This window comes from Neoarius graeffei, chromosome 28 (genome assembly GCF_027579695.1).
Source record: "Neoarius graeffei isolate fNeoGra1 chromosome 28, fNeoGra1.pri, whole genome shotgun sequence".
Lineage (NCBI taxonomy): Eukaryota > Metazoa > Chordata > Actinopteri > Siluriformes > Ariidae > Neoarius > Neoarius graeffei.
Genome location: NC_083596.1, coordinates 30,977,168 through 30,995,502, shown reverse-complemented (window position 1 = coordinate 30,995,502; position 18,335 = coordinate 30,977,168). Strand labels below are relative to the sequence as shown.

The 18,335-nt window shown below is 41.4% G+C and overlaps 1 protein-coding gene across 10 annotated transcripts in view; it reads left to right on the top strand.

The window, feature by feature from the left end:
* The window catches only part of fer (fer (fps/fes related) tyrosine kinase), a 408,576-nt gene that overhangs the window by 210,230 nt on the left and 180,011 nt on the right, over positions 1–18,335 (top strand). For 6 of the 10 annotated variants that reach the window (XM_060913312.1, XM_060913309.1, XM_060913313.1 and 3 more), the window contains one exon: positions 9,313–9,423. The exons of 3 other annotated variants lie outside the window; for them this stretch is intronic. In XM_060913312.1, coding sequence (XP_060769295.1) covers positions 9,313–9,423 — 111 coding nt within the window. Of the gene's footprint in view, positions 1–9,312; positions 9,424–18,335 lie in introns of those variants that run through there. One more of the 10 variants, XR_009651911.1, reaches the window with a different exon arrangement.

The window sequence follows — 18,335 nt, the reverse complement described above, 5'->3', positions numbered from 1 at the left end:
ATAATTAATAAACATGTGTAGTAGAATAAACATACACATTCTTTCAATAAGATTAACATGGTATATAGCTAGATTGTAATTAATTTGTAACAGACGCGAGATGGACAATCGTAACAGAAGTAATGTAACAGACATCATTTTGGAACTCATAGGCTTGACTTTGGCATATAAATATGTTTTTATTACATCTCAGAAAATTAAAGTTATCTTTTAACATATCATTCATTAAAGATTACATGCTTTGTGACCTGATGGTAAAAAAAGAAATGGTTTTAGGTGAATAAGTTCATGTCCCCATTTCAGTACCCATAAGCATGGAATCACTCATATATATATATTTATTTATTTATTTATTTATTTATTTAATTAATTTTTTTCAAATTTTAGCCGGGCCTGGATGCTTTTCTTGGTAAGAAATAAAGACGGAAGTCTTGCGACCCTACCCCATAGTCCAGACATATGGAGAATTCGGGAAATTGTCACATGTCGTACACAACCAGTACTTGCCAGAAATTCCTGCAGCTCCTTCAGTGTTGCTGTAGGCCTCTTGGCAGCCTCCCTGACCAGTTTTTGTCTCGTCTTTTCATCAATTTTGGAGGGATGTCCAGTTCTCGGTAATGTCATTGTTGTCCCATATTTTCTCCACTTCTTGATGACTGTCTTCACTGTGCTCCATGGTATATCTAATGCCATGGGAAATTTTTGTACCCTTCTCCTGACTGATACCTTTCAACAGTGAGATCCCTTTGATGCTTTGTAAGCTGTCTGCAAACCATGGCTGGAGGATGCAACTGAGTAAATGTCAGGAAAATCCTACTACGACAGCTGAACTTTTTCGGGTTAATCAGAGTTATTTTAATTGATGGCAGGTGTGTACCCAAAAAGACTGAATGTTGTAATTAAATCAAAAGGTGCTTCAACAAAGTATTAGTTTAAGGGTGTGCACACTTATGCAACCAGCTTATTGTACTTTTTGTTTTGTTTTTGTTTTCCCCCTAACAGATTTTTGTTTTTCAATTGAATCATACATACATATAGGTCACATTAAAGACAGGAAAAGTTTTGAAATTATTTATCCTGGTCTCATTTTTTTTTTTTTTACATCAGGAAAACCTATCATTTTAACGGAGTGTGTACACTTTTTATATCCTCTCTCTGTGTGTGTGTGTGTGTGTGTGTGTGTGTGTGTGTGTGTGTGTGTGTACAGTGCCTTGCAAAAGTATTCATCCTCCTTCGTGTTTGTCCTGTTTTGTTGCATTACAAGTTGGAATTAAAATGGATTTTGGGGGGGGGTAGCACCATTTGATTTACACAACATGCCTACCACTTTAAAGGTGCACATTTTTTTTTTTATTGTGATACAAACAATAATTAAGATGAAAAAACAGAAATCAGGAGTGTGCATAGGTATTCACCCCCAAAAGCCAATGTTTTTATAGAGCCACCTTTTGCTGCAATTACAGCTGCAAGTCTCTTGGGGTATGTCTCTATGAGCTTAGCACATCTAGCCACTGGGATTTTGCCCATTCCTCAAGGCAAAACTGCTCCAACTCCTTCAAATTAGATGGGTTGCATTGTTGTACAGCAATCTTCAAGTTATGCCATAGATTGGATTAAGGTCTGAGCTTTGATTAGGCCATTCCAAGACATTTAAATGTTTCCCTTTAAACCATTCCAGTGTAGCTTTAGTAGTATGTTTAGGGTCATTGTCCTGCTAGACCGTGAACCTTTGTCCCAGTCTCAGACCTCTGGCTGACTCAAACAGGTTTTCCTCCAGAATTTCCCTGCATTTAGTGCCATCCATCTTTCCTTCAGTCCTGACCAGCTTTCCTGTCCCTGCAGATGAAAAACATCCCCACAGCATGAGGCTGCCACCACCATGCTTCATTGTAGGGAAGGTGTTCTCAGGGTGTTGGGTTTGCGTCACACATGGCATTTCCCATGATGGCCAAAAAGTTAAATTTTTGTCTCATTTGATCAGAGAATCTTCTTCCATGTGTTTGGGGAGTCTGCCATGTGTTGGGAAAACTCCAAACGTGATTTTTTTTTTTAAAGCAATTACTTTTTTCTGGCCACTCTTCTATAAAGCCCCACTCTGTGGAGTGCATGGCTTAAAAGTGGTCCTATGGACAGATACTCCCATCTCCACTGTGGATTTTTGCAGCTCCTTCAATTTTATCTTTGGTGTCTTTGTTGCATCTCTGATTAATGCCCTACTTACCTGGTCTGTGAGTTTCGGTGGGTGGCCTTCTCTTGCCCGGTTTGTAGTGGTGCCATATTCTTTCCATTTTGCTACAATGGATTTAATGGTGCTCCCTGGGATATTCACAGTTTGGGATATTTTTTATGACCCAACCCTAATCTATACTTTTCCACAACTTTGTCTCTGACCTGTTTGGAGTGCTCCTTGTTTTTCATGTTGCTTGCTTAGTTGCAGAGTCAAGGTCCTTCCAGAACAGGTTGATTTATACACACATCATGTGACAGATCATGTGACACTTTCATTGCATACACGTGGATCTTAATCAACTAATTGTGATTATGAATTGAATTGGTTGGACCAGCTCTTATTTAGAGGTTTCATACGAAAGGGGGTAAATATCTATGCATACTCCAGATTTCTGTTTTTTCATCTTAATTATTGTTTGTCACAATAAAATAACAATGTGCACCTTTAAAGTGGTAGGCATGTTGTGTAAATCAAATGGTGCTTACCCTCCAAAAATCCATTTTAATTCCTGCTTGTAATGCGACAAAACAGGACAAACACCAAGGGGGATGAATACTTTTGCAAGGTACTGTGTGTGTGTGTGTGTGTGTGTGTGTATATATATATATATACACACACAGTGGTGCTTAAAAGTTTGTGAACCCTTTAGATTTTTTATATTTCTACATAAACATGACCTAAAACATCAGATTTTCACACAAGTCCTAAAAGTAGATAAAGAGAACCCAGTTAAACAAATGAGACAAAAATATGATACTTGGTCATTTATTTATTGAGGAAAATGATCCAGTATTACATATGTGAGTGGCAAAAGTATGTGAACCTCTAGGATTAGCAGTTAATTTGAAGGTGAAATTAGAGTCAGGTGTTTTCAATCAATGGGATGACAATCGGGTGCGAGTGGGCACCTGTTTTATTTAAAGAACAGGGATCTATCCAATTCTGATCTTCACAACACGTTTGTGGAAGTGTGTCATGGCACGAATAAAGGAGATTTCTGAGGACCTCAGAAAAAGCCTTGTTGATGCTCATCAAGCTGGAAAAGGTGACAAAACCATCTCTAAAGAGTTATTTTATATATATATATATATATTTATTTATTTATATATATATATATATATATATATATATATATATATATATATATAGTGTGTGTGTGTGTGTGTGTTTGTATGTACATCCATCTATCCATCACTGGACTTGGTACAGCCTAGATGGGGTAACCTGTGAAGCAAATGATCACGCCCTTATATCTCATCACTGGAAATCATCTGTTACCAACTGTCATGTTTACAGAGGAGCTCAACTGGGTAACACAGACCATTGATTTGCTAATTGCAGATGTTCTGCTTGAAGCTAAAGTTAAATCCTCACAGTACACCCAAACCACAACTAAATACAAATGCACTCATCGATCCAACGATTAAAGAAGTGTTTAGCTGCACTGTTGCATCAGATATAGACTAATTCCACTGACTGGGAACATTTAAAAAATGAAATATAGCTGCTAGTGGCGATAAAGGGCCCTTGCACATGCTGAAAACAATAGGGCATTGCACCAAGGGCCCAACCCTCTATTCTTGAGTAGCAGTTGCCAGGACCATAAACCCCTCAAAACAGTGTGGGAAATTTTCAAAACTCCCCATTCCATCCAACATGGCTCACTTCCTGTTGGGCAGAGTCAAATACAACCAAGTGAACTTTGTCCTGTATCACAAGAGTATCGATCACACCAAATCTCGTGCCGATCTGAGCAACTTCATCTCAACTATCGCTTGTTCTCAGGGGCGCTATAGAGCTAGTCTGGCTAACGCAACTTCAAAGCTCTGCGAGCATTGGTCTGGCATAGATATTAAGCCCAACCGTTTCCCAAAGCGCGTGGTTGACCCGCCTCCCTGAAATGCCTCAGTTTGCTACTGGTCGAAGCCAGAAAAGGCTGTGACGAAGCTTAAACCAATCACATCACTCTTTCCTCTGACGTATGTGACGCGACGGGGCTAACTGGTAGATTAAACTCTTACCGAAGCCGGTCGGGAGCAAGGCGAAAACGTCCTTTCTTTCAATAAATACCTCCAGGGCTGCTCTTTGCTCCGTTTTCAATGAGAACTTCCCATTGAATGCTTTCAATACAGCATCTACCGCTGTGTCAAAGGCTTGCCGATGCTCCATGTTTGTAATGTTTCTAGTGAATGAAGCGCTTCCGGCATAGATTCTGTAAACAATGGCTTCCGGTCGCAGTTCTACTATGTCACTGCCTTGAACACGCTTCTACCCAGGGCCGTTGGAGATGCTCAAAGTTGATTGGCTCCCGATTTTTCGGGAGCTTGGAAGAGCTGGAGATAGCTTGCCTTGCCAGACTAAGTTCGCAACAGCCCCCTGTGTTGCGTCACACTTAGGATGGGCGGGCCCAGGCTACTATAGAGCTCCAGGACCATGCCCAGTCCGTTGTAATTTTGTAACTTTACGCACAGTTGATCAGTGTGCCAAAATTCATGAGTTTTTGAGCATTGCAAGTGCCTCAAAAGTGATTTTTCGTGCGGAAAAAAAATTATAATTAATAAAATAATAAAAAACAGGATGAAAATAGGGCTTTGCACCTTGGCCTTCACCTCGGTGCTCGGGCCCTAAATATAGCCGCTAGTGGTGATAAAGGGCCCTCACACACGAGAACATGCTGAAAACAATACGGCATTGCACCCGAGACCAAGCCTCCATCCCTGAGTAGCAGTGGCCAGGACTGATGTGTGTATCAAATTTCATGAGTCAGAGTTTTTCGGCAGTGGAATCATTACTGTCCATGTCTAAATGGTGGCGCTACACAAGAGGCTCACTTTGGGCATGGGGATATCGTCAGAACCCTGATGTCTTATAACCTGTGAGGTTTTAGCTCTATCAGGCAATGCATAGTGAATTTATGACACACTTCCTGTTTGCATGGTGAAACATACAAATTTATTGGTTCACCATTTCAGCATCATGCAAGATATCACAAATTCTGTCGCAAGTCAATTGACTAAAACAGGGTGCATTTCAGTTTTGTTCATCTTGGGGGCACCCCACACACCTACCAATTTTAACACTGACAGGTGAAACTATATACCAGACAGAAGTCTCAATGACGTGGGGGCGCTATGGAGTCCAATGGACACACCTGGGGTCTAGCCTCTATCCCTGAGTAGCGGTGGCCAGGATTGATGCGAGTACCAAATTTCATGAGTCAAAGTTTTTAGGCATGGAATCATTACTGTCCAGGTCCAAATGGTGACACTACACCAAAGGGTCAAATTGGGCATGTGGATTTCATCAGAACTATCGTATCCTATAACCTTTGAATTTTTAGCCATATCAGGCAATGCATGGTGACTTTTGACATGCTTCCTGTTTGTGTGGCATAACAAATTTAATGGTTCGCCATTTCAACTTCTTGCGCCCGGAACAAACCACCTAGGAAGAGGACATCAAAATGTAACACGTGTTTTGGCAATGGAGTCATTATTGTCCATTTCCAAATTATGGTGCTATACCAAAGGGTGTCCTTGGACATGTGGATATCTTCAGAACCATGATATCCTATAACCTGTGAAGTTTGAGCCGTATCAGGCAATGCATGGCGAATTTATGACTCACTTCCTGTTTGCTTGGCGTAATGTATAAATTTATTGGTTCGCCATTTCAACATCTTGCGACATATCGCAAATTCCTTCACAGTTTAACATCAGCAACATTTTGACATGACGTACCAAATATGGCATTGATCCAACAAACTGCCTAGGAGGAGTTTGTTAAAACGTAACACGTCAAAATGCACAAAACCAAAAATATTCCACTTCCTGTCGAGTATGGCTGATGCAATGTATAGGCAGTTTTTTTTCATCTAGGGGTACTCCACACACCTACCAAATTTGACACGAATAGGTGAAACTATACACCGGACAGGTGTCTCATTGACATATGGAGGCGCTATGGAGTCTCCCAGAAACACCTGGGGTCAATCCCCTATGGCTTAGTAGCAGTGCGCATGACTGACGTGTCTACCAAATTTCATGAGTTTTCGAATATGTACAAGGTGTCAAATCTGTATTTTTGAACTAGGTGGCACTATGGAGTTATTGAAGCCCACCTAGACTGCTTTCCCATATCAACTCAAATTATATCAGAGGACAAATATATATGCAAAGTTTCATGAGTTTTTAGCCATTGTAAGCCCCTCAAAACAGTGCGTGAAAATTTCAAAATCCCACATTCCATCCAACATGGCTGACTTCCTGTTGGGTGGAGTCAAATAGAACCAAGTCAAGTTTTTCCTTGTATAGCGCTTTTAACAATAAACATTGTTGCAAAGCAGCTTTACAGAATTTGAATGACTTAAAACACGAGCTCATTTTATCCCTAATGATTGGATACCCCAATGAGCAAGCCTGTGGCGATGGTGGCAAGGAAAAACTCCCTCAGATGACATGAGGAAGAAACCTCGAGAAGAACCAGATCCAAAAGGGAACCCAGCCTCATTTGGGCAACAACAGGAAACATGACTATAACATTAACAGTTTTAACATGAAGTCAGTTTCGTTGATGTTATAACTCTTCATTGATGGAAACTTGAGTGCAAAACTGTTCATGACAACTGCAGTCCCAAAATTAGCAAGTCAACTGTAGTCCTCAACCATAAAAGCATGACTGTAAGTGTCCAGAGCGTCTTCCAAGTGTGACTTTTGACTGTTTACATGGGGCCGTCCTCCACAGGAGCGATGTGATGAGACTCTGACCAGTCATGGGGCATCAGGATGGATCAGGCAGGTCCGAGGAGCAGAAGAAGTCAGCATCTCGATCTCAGGATTGGCATGTAACTTAGAGGGACAGATTGTGGGGGTGGGGTTGAGAGAGAGAGAAAACACAGGTTGTTGGGTATGCCCAATGTCACCTGAATAAGTAGGAACAGTATACATATTGCACTGAGTACAAGCAGGGATTCTGGCAAAACTAACTACGACAGCATAACTAAAAGGGGAGAGCCAGAAGGTAATGCAGGCATGAAGGTGCCCTGGGACATAAAGCAGCCAGCCACTACACCGTCAACAAACTCGAGTGAGCAAGCAAGTGGGGGACTGACAGCATCTATACATCCCAGTTTACCAAAACACTCTATGTCTGAGGATCCTCCAGATCTACTTCTTTACCTCATAAACACCATTAACAAAAAGCTTGACTAACAGATATGTTTTCAGCTGAGAATTAAACACCGAGACTGTCTGATTCCTGAACACTACTTGGAAGGCTGTTCCATAACTGTGGGGCTTTGTAAGAAAAAGCTCTGCCCCCTGATGCAGCCTTCACTATACGAGGTACCAGCAGATAGCCTGCACCTTTTGATCTAAGTAGGCGTGTCAGGTCATAGAGGACCAGAAGTTCACTCAGGTACTGTGGTGTGAGACCATTCAGTGCTTTAAAGGTCAATAGTAGTATTTTATAATCAATATGCACTTATTGGAACATCCAGACAGTAAGGCATTACAATAATCCAACCTGGAGGTAACAAAAGCATGAACTAGTTTTTCTGCGTCGTGTAGTGACATTAAATTTCTTATCTTAGCAGCATTTCTGAGATGAAAGAAAGCTATCCGGGTAATGTTATCAATGTGGGTTTCGAATGAAAGACTGGCGTCAGTAATCTCCTGAGGTCTTTTACTGCTGCACGTGAAGAAACAGAAAGGCCATCCAGAGTTACTGTGTAATCAGAAAACAGGACAAGTGAGCTTTGTCCTGTATCACATGAGTATCGATCACACTAAATCTTGTGCCAATCCGAGCAACTTCATCTCAACCATAGCTTGTTCTGTCCATGTCCAAATGGTGGTGCTATACCAGAGCATGTCTTTGGACATGTGGATATCTTCAGAACCATGATAGCCTATAAAATTTCAAGTTTGAGCAGTATCAGACAGTGCATGTTGAATTTATGACTCACTTCCTGTTTGCATAGCGTAACATAAATTTATTGGTTCGCCATTTCAACATCTTGCGACGTATCGCAAATCCCTTCACAATTTTATATCGGCAACATCTTGACATGACGTAGACCAAATACTTTATGGCATTGATCCAACAAACCACCTAGGAGGAGTTTGTTAAAACATAATGTATGTCAAAATGCACAAAACCAAAAATCTCACTTCCTTTTGAGTATGGCTGATGCAATGTATAGGCAATTTTGTTTGTCTCGGGGTACTCCACACACTTACCAAATTTGACACGGATAGGCGAAACTATATACCGGGCAGGAGTCTCAATAACACATGGCGGTGCTATGGAGTCCCCCGGACACACCTGGGGTCCAGCCCCTATGGCTGAGTTTCAGTGCGCATGACTGATGTGTGTACCAAATTTCATGAGTTTTTGAATATGTACAAGGTGTCAAATCTGTTTTTTTTTAACTCTGTGGTGCTATGGAATTTATGAAGCCCATGTATCACCTCAAATTGTATCATAGACCAAATGTATGTGCAAAATTTCATAAGTTTTTAGCCATCGTAAGCCCCTCAAAACAGCGCGTGAAAATTTCAAAATCCCACATTCCATCCAACATGGCTGACTTCCTGTTGAGCGGAGTCAAATACAACTAAGTGAACTTTGTCCTGTATAGAATAGAATAAAATATAGACTATAGAATATCTTTGTCATTTGTAAATAAATACAACAAAATTAAAATGCAGTCCTTTGTGCAAAAAAATGTGTCAAATAACCTATGAAAATAATACAAGATAAACTAATAAATATATAAATAAATAATTTAAAAAGTTTTTTAAAACAGCAGCCATCACTTGCAAACATTCACATCCTATGGTGTGGAGGGCATTGCACGATCCCATATTGTATCATATTTGTATTATTGAATGTACAGATTTACTTTATTTAATGCCCTTATGGCACTGGCATAGAAACTGTTCCTAATCCTGTTTGACCTAGCTGTTAATGACCTGTAACGTCTGCCCAAAGGCAGCAGTTCAAACACAGTGTATCCGGGGTGTGATAGGTCCCTGAGAATGTTTTGTGCTTTTTTTTTTTATACTGCGGGAACTGTACAGATCCTCCAGAGAGGAGAGAGGGCAGCCGATGATCTTCTGGGCCGTAGTGACGACCCTCTGGAGCGCTTTCCTGTCTCCTACTGTGCAACTAGAAAACCACACACAGAAACAGTAAGTCAATATGCTCTCAATGGAGCAAAAGTAGAAGGACACCAGTAGTTTTTGTGAAAGATGGTAGTTCCTGAGCACTCTCAGGAAATGCAGTCTTTGCTGTGCCTTCTTGATATCAGTTGTAGTTTTGACGCTCCAGGTCAGGTTGTCCTGAATGTGGACCCCCAGAAACCGAAATTCTGAGACCCTCTCCACACAGTTCCTACTAATAAACAGGAACAGAATATCCATTTTCTTTCTTCTAAAGTCTATGATCAGCTCCTGAGCCTTGGTGGTGTTTTCAGACCAGGTTGTTATTTGTACACCAATCTGACAGCTGATCCACCTCATCTCAGTATGCAGACTCTTCTCCCCCGGAGATGAGCCCCACCACAGTGGTATCATCAGCAAACTTGATGATGCTGTTACTGGAGTGGGCAGGGATGCAGTCGTGGGTATAGAGGGTGTAGAGTAGGGGGCTCAGCACACAGCCCTGAGGGGAGCCAGTGCTGATGCTGAGGGCAGAGGAAATGTAGGAGCCCACTCTCACTCTCTGAAGTGATCAGTGAGGAAGTCCTTAATCCAATGACAGATGGTGTGGGATATTCCCAGGTTTGTAAGTTTGGTCACCAGTCTGTTCAGGAGGATGGTGTTAAAGGCTGAGCTGAAATCCACAAAGAGCAACCGTACATAGCTCCCCTGCTTCTCCAAATGGGACAAAGCAAGGTGGAGAGCTGTGGCTACCGTGTCCTCTGTGGCCCTATTAGCTCTGTAGGCAAACTGGTGAGGGTCAAACCTGGGTGAGAGGTGTGAAATAATTTGAGTTTGGACCAGTTTCTTGAAACACTTCATAATGATAGGTGTAAGTGCTACTGGTCGGTAATCGTTAAAGCTGCTAATGGTGGTGTTCTTTGGGAGGGGGACGATTATGGAGAACTTTAAGCAAGGTGGGACGGCAGCCTGAGACAGGGACAGATTTGAAGCTCTTGGTAAAGACCCCAGCCGACTGATCCGCGCAGACCCACAACACCTGTCCTGAGACGCCATCGGGTCCTGCAGCTTTTCACAGGTTTACCGTGCTCAGCGTGCGCCTTACCTCATGCTCCTCCACCATGAGTGTGTGGCTGTTGTGGGCTTGTAAGTGTAGTATGGCTGCTTCTTGTGACTCCACCTCAAAGTGGGCAAAGAAGAAGTGGTTCAGCTCCTCTGCCAATGAGAAGTCACCATCAGCTATGAGGTTGCTGGATCTGTAGTTGATATGCTGGACTCCTTGCCACACCTGCCTGGAGTTGTTGCTCTGAAAACAACCCTCTATCCTCCTCCTGTAAGCAGCTTTGGCCTCTCTGATGCCTCTCTTCAGATTGGCTCTTGTAGCATTATATAATGCTCGGTCACCAGACCTGAAGGCGATGTTCCTCTCCCTGAGCAGGCTCTGCACTTTTTTTTGTCATCCAGGGCTTTTTGTTGGGATAATCCCAAATATACTTATCCACAGTGACAGTGTCTGTACGGAACTTGATGTATCCCAGGACAGCTGTTGTGTACTGCTCTAAGTTCTGATGCTCAAACATCCCAGTTTATTGACTCAAAGCAGTCCTGCAGCTGTTGAGAGGCACCTTCGGGCCACGTTTTAACAGTTCTGGATATGGTCCAAGCACTTTTCATGAGGGGGTATATGCCGGGATCAAGAACAGGGACATATAGTCTGACTGGCCCAGGTGTGGTACGCTTGTGGTATCATAAGAGTATCGATCACTCCAAATCTCGTGCCGATCCGAGCAACTTCATCTCAACCATAGCTTCTTCTCAGGGGCGCTATAGAGCTCTGGGACCATGCCCAGTCGCTTGCTCAGTGTAACTTTGTGATTTTATGCATATTTGATCAGTGTGCCAAAATTTGTGAGTTTTTGATCATTGCAAGTGCCTCAAAAATGAGTTCTTCTGCGGAGAAAAAAGAATAATTAATAATAATAATGAAAAACATGCCAAACACGAGGACTTTGCACCTATTATTATTATTATTATTATTATTATTATTAAGAAGAAGAAACAGAACAAAAACAATAGGGCTTTGCATCTACGGTGCAGGCCATAAATATATGAAGCAGCTAAGGAAACCTTGGGAAACCAGAAAACAAAGCCTAAACAGCCTTGGATATCAGAGGAAACTTTGAAAATAATTGATCTTAGATGAGATGCCCACCTCCGTGGTGACTTAGTAGAATATCGCCGCCTGAATTGTGCAGAAATGCAGCCATTGGACGAGACAGGGAGAATTTCTGGAACAATCAAGCAACACAACTGGAGAAAGCTGCAAATCAAAATTATTTTCGCCAAGTGTTTGACCTTCTCAAGAAGGCAAAAGCTGGTCCCAGAGTGCAGAGCTTTCACATAAAGGATAGCCATGGTAATATGCTGACATCAGAAACAGACTGCCTTAATTGCTGGAGAGAGCACTTTTACACCTTGCGCCACCATCCTCCTACTCCTGAGAATCCCACACTTATTAATGAAGCTAATCTTGCTACAGAACCAAACACAGATTGCAGCACTGCTCCTGTAACCTTTGCTTAGGTCGAAGCTGCCATGAAAAAGCTTAAAAACAACAAAGCTCCTGGTATCTGTAGTATTACAACTGAAATGCTCAAGGCTTGGGGAGAATGCATGATACAGTGGCTTACACAGATCATCAATCATCTCTGGATTTCAGAGCAGCTGCTAGATGATTGGAGGCATGGCATCATTTTACTTTTTTGGAAGTATAAAGGTGATCAGCATGTCTGCAGCAATCACAGGGGCATCACTCTGTTGTCTATTCCTGGTAAACTATTAATGCGCATATTACTCACCAGAGCACTTCCTGTCATCAGAAGTAAGCGACGCATACAACAGGCAGGCTTTATGCCCAACAGATCAACTATAAACAACATAACATTACGCCTACTCCTGGAGAAATATCGTGAGTTCAGAAAGGACCGCTGCTTATATATTGCCTTCAACGATCTTAAAGCTGCATTCGACACAGTAGATCAAACATCACCGTGGAAGATTCTTAAAACACTTTGAGCACCTTCCAAGATGGTTTTACTCTTCCAACAATTATACACCAATGCTGAAAGCTGTGTTCGAATTAATAGGAAAGAAACAGAGTGGTTTTCCATCAACAGCAGTGTGCGTCAAGGATGTGTTGCTGCACCAGATCTGTTTAGCTGCATCATCGACTATCTGATGAGTATTGTACATGAGAACATTCCAGGAATATCCTTTGAAGGGTGCCACCTCGCTGACCTAGGGTATGTAGATGACACCACATTCTTTTGTTCAGACATTTAAAGAACTGAGTAATGCCCTGAATATATTTGAGCAGCAAGCCAGAAAATTAGGCCTGAGGGTTAATTGGCAAAAGACTGAACTCATGTACATTGGTAAGGGTCCTAAGCCTCCCCCACTGCAAATGAACAATATCGACAGGTTTGTCTCGAGCTTCACATATCTAGGCTCCACAGTTACAAATACTGGAGACCTTAAACCGGAAGTTGGCTGTAGACGTGCCCTTGCCTCAGGAGTTATGCAGTCATTATGGAGACCACTGTGGAGACACAGATCAATTTCCTGTGCTACCAAACTACGAGTATACAATTCTGCAGTCCTGTCTGTTCTGTTGTATGGCTCTGAGACCTGGCCATTAAATAAAACCCTGGAAAACAGACTTGATGGCTTTGATAGCATGGCTCTAAGGAGGACTGAAAACATCACATGGTTGGATCATGTCAGCAATTAGGAGCTATGGGAAAGAACTAAGCAGCTATCAGTCTCTAGCCTTGCTGCCCAACGACATGCCCGCTGGTATGGTTGTGTCTTGTGCCACACCCAAGATGCTTCGCCTATTCTTAGTTTTGACCCAAGGGCAGAGGGATGGAAAAGACCTAGGGGCCCTCCTCACACGCAATGGATAGACACAGTTTCCGGGGTTCTAGTGCAGTGTGAGGTGTCCCTGACTGATGTAAAACTCTTGCACAGAACACAGTAGAATGGAGAGCACTTACTAACATGGTTGGCTGTATGCACCATCTGGTGCATGAGAAATTAATGGGGGGGAATATATACACACACACACACAGTTGTGGTCAGAAGTTTACGTACAGTGTCATCTTGGATATGAATGTCATGCCAATATTTGGGCTTTCAGTAATTTCTTTGAACTGTTCTTATTCTGTGGTTGAATGTACAGCATACATCTTTAATTAAAAAAGAAACACTAGAATTTGGTACACAAGTTTTAATTTTCTTTGGGTTTTCTGAAATCAGCACAGGGTCAAAATTATACATATAAGGTCAAAAATATACATAAAGTACACATAATATTTGGGTAAAATGTCTCTTCGTCAGATTCACTTTGACCAGACATTTTTGTTTACCATGAACCAGCTTCTGGCAGAATTCTGGTTGGATATTTCATGACTCTTCATGGTAGAGTTAGTAGAGTTTAATTAAATTTGTTTTTTCCTTGGCATGGACTCAACTTGTAAGCACAGTCCATATATTTTCAATAGGGTTGAAGTCAGGGCTTGTTTTAAGCTTAATGTTAACCTGCTTTATCCTCCACAACCAGCTCTGATGCATGTTTGGGTTCATTGTCCTGTTGTAAGTCCCAAGTTTTGTTCAAGTTTCTGATGGTTTATGCTGAAGAATTCTGAGGTAGTCCTTCATTATTTCATCTACTTTGTGCAATGAACTACAACCCCGATTCCAAAAAAGTTGGGACAAAGTACAAATTGTAAATAAAAACGGAATGCAATGATGTGGAAGTTTCAAAATTCCATATTTTATTCAGAATAGAACATAGATGACATATATCAAATGTTTAAACTGAGAAAATGTATCATTTAAAGAGAAAAATTAGGTGATTTTAAATTTCATGACAACAACACATCTCAAAGTTGGGACAAGGCCATGTTTACCACTGTGAGACATCCCCTTTTCTCTTTACAACAGTCTGTAAACGTCTGGGGACTGAGAAGACAAGTTGCTCAAGTTTAGGGATAGGAATGTTAACCCATTCTTGTCTAATGTAGGATTCTAGTTGCTCAACTGTCTTAGGTCTTTTTTGTCATATCTTCCGTTTTATGATGCGCCAAATGTTTTCTATGGGTGAAAGATCTGGACTGCAGGCTGCCCGGACCCTTCTTCTACGCAGCCATAATGCTGTAATTGATGCAGTATGTGGTTTGGCATTGTCATGTTGGAAAATGCAAGGTCTTCCCTGAAAGAGACGTCGTCTGGATGGGAGCATATGTTGCTCTAGAACCTGGATATACCTTTCAGCATTGACGGTGTCTTTCCAGATGTGTAAGCTGCCCATGCCACACGCACTAATGCAACCCCATACCATCAGGGATGCAGGCTTCTGAACTGAGCGCTGATGATAACTTGGGTCGTCCTTCTCCTCTTTAGTCTGAATGACACAGCGTCCCTGATTTCCATAAAGAACTTCAAATTTTGATTCATCTGACCACAGAAGAGTTTTCCACTTTGCCACAGTCCATTTTAAATGAGCCTTGGCCCAGAGAAGACGTCTGCGCTTCTGAATCATGTTTAGATACGGCTTCTTCTTTGAACTATAGAGTTTTAGCTGGCAATGGCGGATGTCACGGTGAATTGTGTTCACAGATAATGTTCTCTGGAAATATTCCTGAGCCCATTTTGTGATTTCCAATACAGAAGCATGCCTGTATGTGATGCAGTGCCGTCTAAGTGCCCGAAGATCATGGGCACCCTGTATGGTTTTCCGGCCTTGACCCTTACGCACAGAGATTCTTCCAGATTCTCTGAATCTTTTGATGATGATATGCACTGTAGATGATATGTTCAAACTCTTTGCAATTTTTCACTGTCGAACTCCTTTCTGATATTGCTCCACTATTTGTCGACGCAGAATTAGGGGGATTAGTGATCATCTTCCCATCTTTACTTCTGAGAGCCGCTGCCACTCCAAGATGCTCTTTTTATACCCAGTTATGTTAATTACCTATTGCCAATTGACCTAATGAGTTGCAATTTGGTCCTCCAGCTGTTCCTTTTTTTACCTTTATCTTTTCAGAATCAGAAACACTTTAATTGCCAGGTATGTGGACACACACGAGGAATTTGACTCCGGTTCACTTAGCTCTCAGTACTAAACAGATAAAAAAGTGTAGGCACAAAATCAATCAAACAAGCAAACAACAACAAAAATAGGTGCATAGTGCAAAGTAATCCAGGTAAGTCAAGTATAGAATAGTTAAATAAATATAAAGTATACAGTGCGCACAGAATGACGGTATAAGTGTTCAGATATTTTACAAGTGATATTACTGATATATGAATCTGGATTTTAGCTGTTCATCACAGAAAGGATTTCCCTTTTGGTGCAATATGGTGCATAGTGCAAAGATGAATAGTAAATTTAAATAAGTATAAATATAATATAAGTAACAGTGAGCACAGAATGACAGTATGAGTGTGCAGATATTTTGCAAGTGATATTACTGATATATGAATCTGTATTTTAGCCGTTCATCACACAGACAGCCTGAGGGAAGAAACTGTTCTTGTGTCTGGTTGTTTTTGCATACAGAGATCTATATCGCCTCCCTGAGGGGAGAAGATTAAACAGATTGTGACCAGGGTGTGATGGGTCCGCAGAGATGTTACCTGCCCGTTTCCTGACTCTGGACAAGTATAAGTCTTGAATGGAAGGCAGGTTGACACCAATAATTTTCTCTGCAGACCTTATTGTCCGTCCAGCCTCTTATTGCCCCATCCCAATTTTTTTGAGATGTGTTGCTGTCATGAAATTTCAAATGAGCCAATTTTTGGCATGAAATTTCAAAATGTCTCTTTTGACATTTGATATGTTGTCTATGTTCTATTGTGAATACAATATAAGTTTTTGAGATTTGTAAATTATTGCATTCCGTTTTTATTTACAATTTGTACTTTGTCCCAACTTTTTTGGAATCGGGGTTGTAGTTCCACTGGCAGCAAAACACCCCCAGAGCATGATGATCCTACCACCACCACCTCCAGTTGGTACAGTATTCCTCTGTACATGGTGGTCATTGTGGCCAAACAACTCAATCTTTGTCTCATCTGAACATACAGCTATCCTCCAGAAGGCTTTTTTTTGTCCGTTTGGTCAGCTTCAAACTTTAGTTAAGCTTGAAGGTATCAGTTTTGGAGCAGGGGGTTTATTTCTTGGATAGCAGCCTCTTCGTCCATGGTGACCTGAACTGTAGACAGTGAGCCATCAGTTTCCAGTTCATGGCAGGGCTGTGCCATGGTGGTTCCCAGGTTGTTCCTGACCATCCAAATCAATTTCCTTTCAGCTGAGGGTGACAGTTTTGGTTTTCTTGAAGCAAAGTGGCTTGGCAAAGTAACTACACCTCACAATAACTTGCATACAATTGTTTGAACTGATCTTGGAATTTGCAGTTGTTTAGAAATGGCTCCAAGAGACATTCCAGAGTGGTGTATCTCTGCAATCCTCTTTCTCAGATCTGCACTGGGCTCCTTGGACTGTCCCATTTTACTGTCTGTTGGTCAATCCAATGAGTGCTGTAAACAAGCTGTTTTTATGAAAGGCACAGAGAAGCTACCAGCTGTAGTTAATCATGATCACTAACAGGAAGTTAAGAGGCCTCGGCCTCAGCAAGATAAGACATTTTGGATGTTTCAGCACCTCTGAATTAATAATGTAAGTGAGCGTATGTAAATTTTTGACACTGTATGTATAATTTTGACCCTGTGTTGATTTCAGAAAGCCCAAAGAAAATTAAAACTTGTGCACCAAATTCTAGTGGGTTTTTTTAATTAAAGATGCATGCTGTACAATCGTTCTGCCACAGAAAAAGAACAGTTCAGAGAAATTACTGAAAGCCCAAATATTGCCAAGACATTCATATCCAAGATGACATTCATATTGCTGTATGTAAACTTCTGACCACAACTGTGTGTGTATATACAGTGGTGCTTGAAAGTTTGTGAACCCTTTAGAATTTTCTATACTTCTGCATAAATATGACCTAAAACAACGTCAGATTTTCACACAATTCCTAAAAGTAGATAAAGAGAACCCAGTTAAGCAAATGAGACAAAAATATTATACTTGGTCATTTATTTATTGAGGAAAATGATCCAATATTACATATCTGTGAGTGACAAAAGTATGTGAACCTTTGCTTTCAGTATCTGGTGTGATCCCCTTGTGCAGCAATAAGTGCAACTAAACGTTTCCGGTAACTGTTGATCAGTCCAGCACACCGGCTTGGAGGAATTTTAGCCCATTCCCCCGTACAGAACAGCTTCAACTCTGGGATGTTGGTGGGTTTCCTCACATGAACTGCTTGCTTCAGGTCCTTCCACAACATTTTGATTGGATTAAGGTCAGGACTTTGACTTGGCCATTCCAAAACATTTAACTTTATTCTTCTTTAACCATTCTTTGGTAGAACAACTTGTGTGCTTAGGGTCGTTGTCTTGCTGCATGACCCACCTTCTCTTGAGATTCAGTTCATGGACAGATTTCCTGACATTTTCCTTAAGAATTTACTGGTATAATTCAGAATTCATTTTTCCATCAGTGATGACAAGCTGTCCTGGCCCAGATGCAGCAAAACAGGGCCCAGCCATGATACTACCACCACCATCTTTCACAGATGGGATAAGGTTCTTATGTTGGAATGCAGTATTTTCCTTTCTCCAAACATAACACTTCTAATTTAAATCAAAAAGTTCTATTTTGGTCTCATTTGTCCACAAAACATTTTTCCAACAGCCTTCTGGCTTGTCCATGTGATTTTTAGCAAACTGCAGACGAGCAGCAATGTTCTTTTCGAGAGCAGTGGCTTTCTCCTTGCAGCCCTGCCATACACACCATTGTTGTTTAGTGTTCT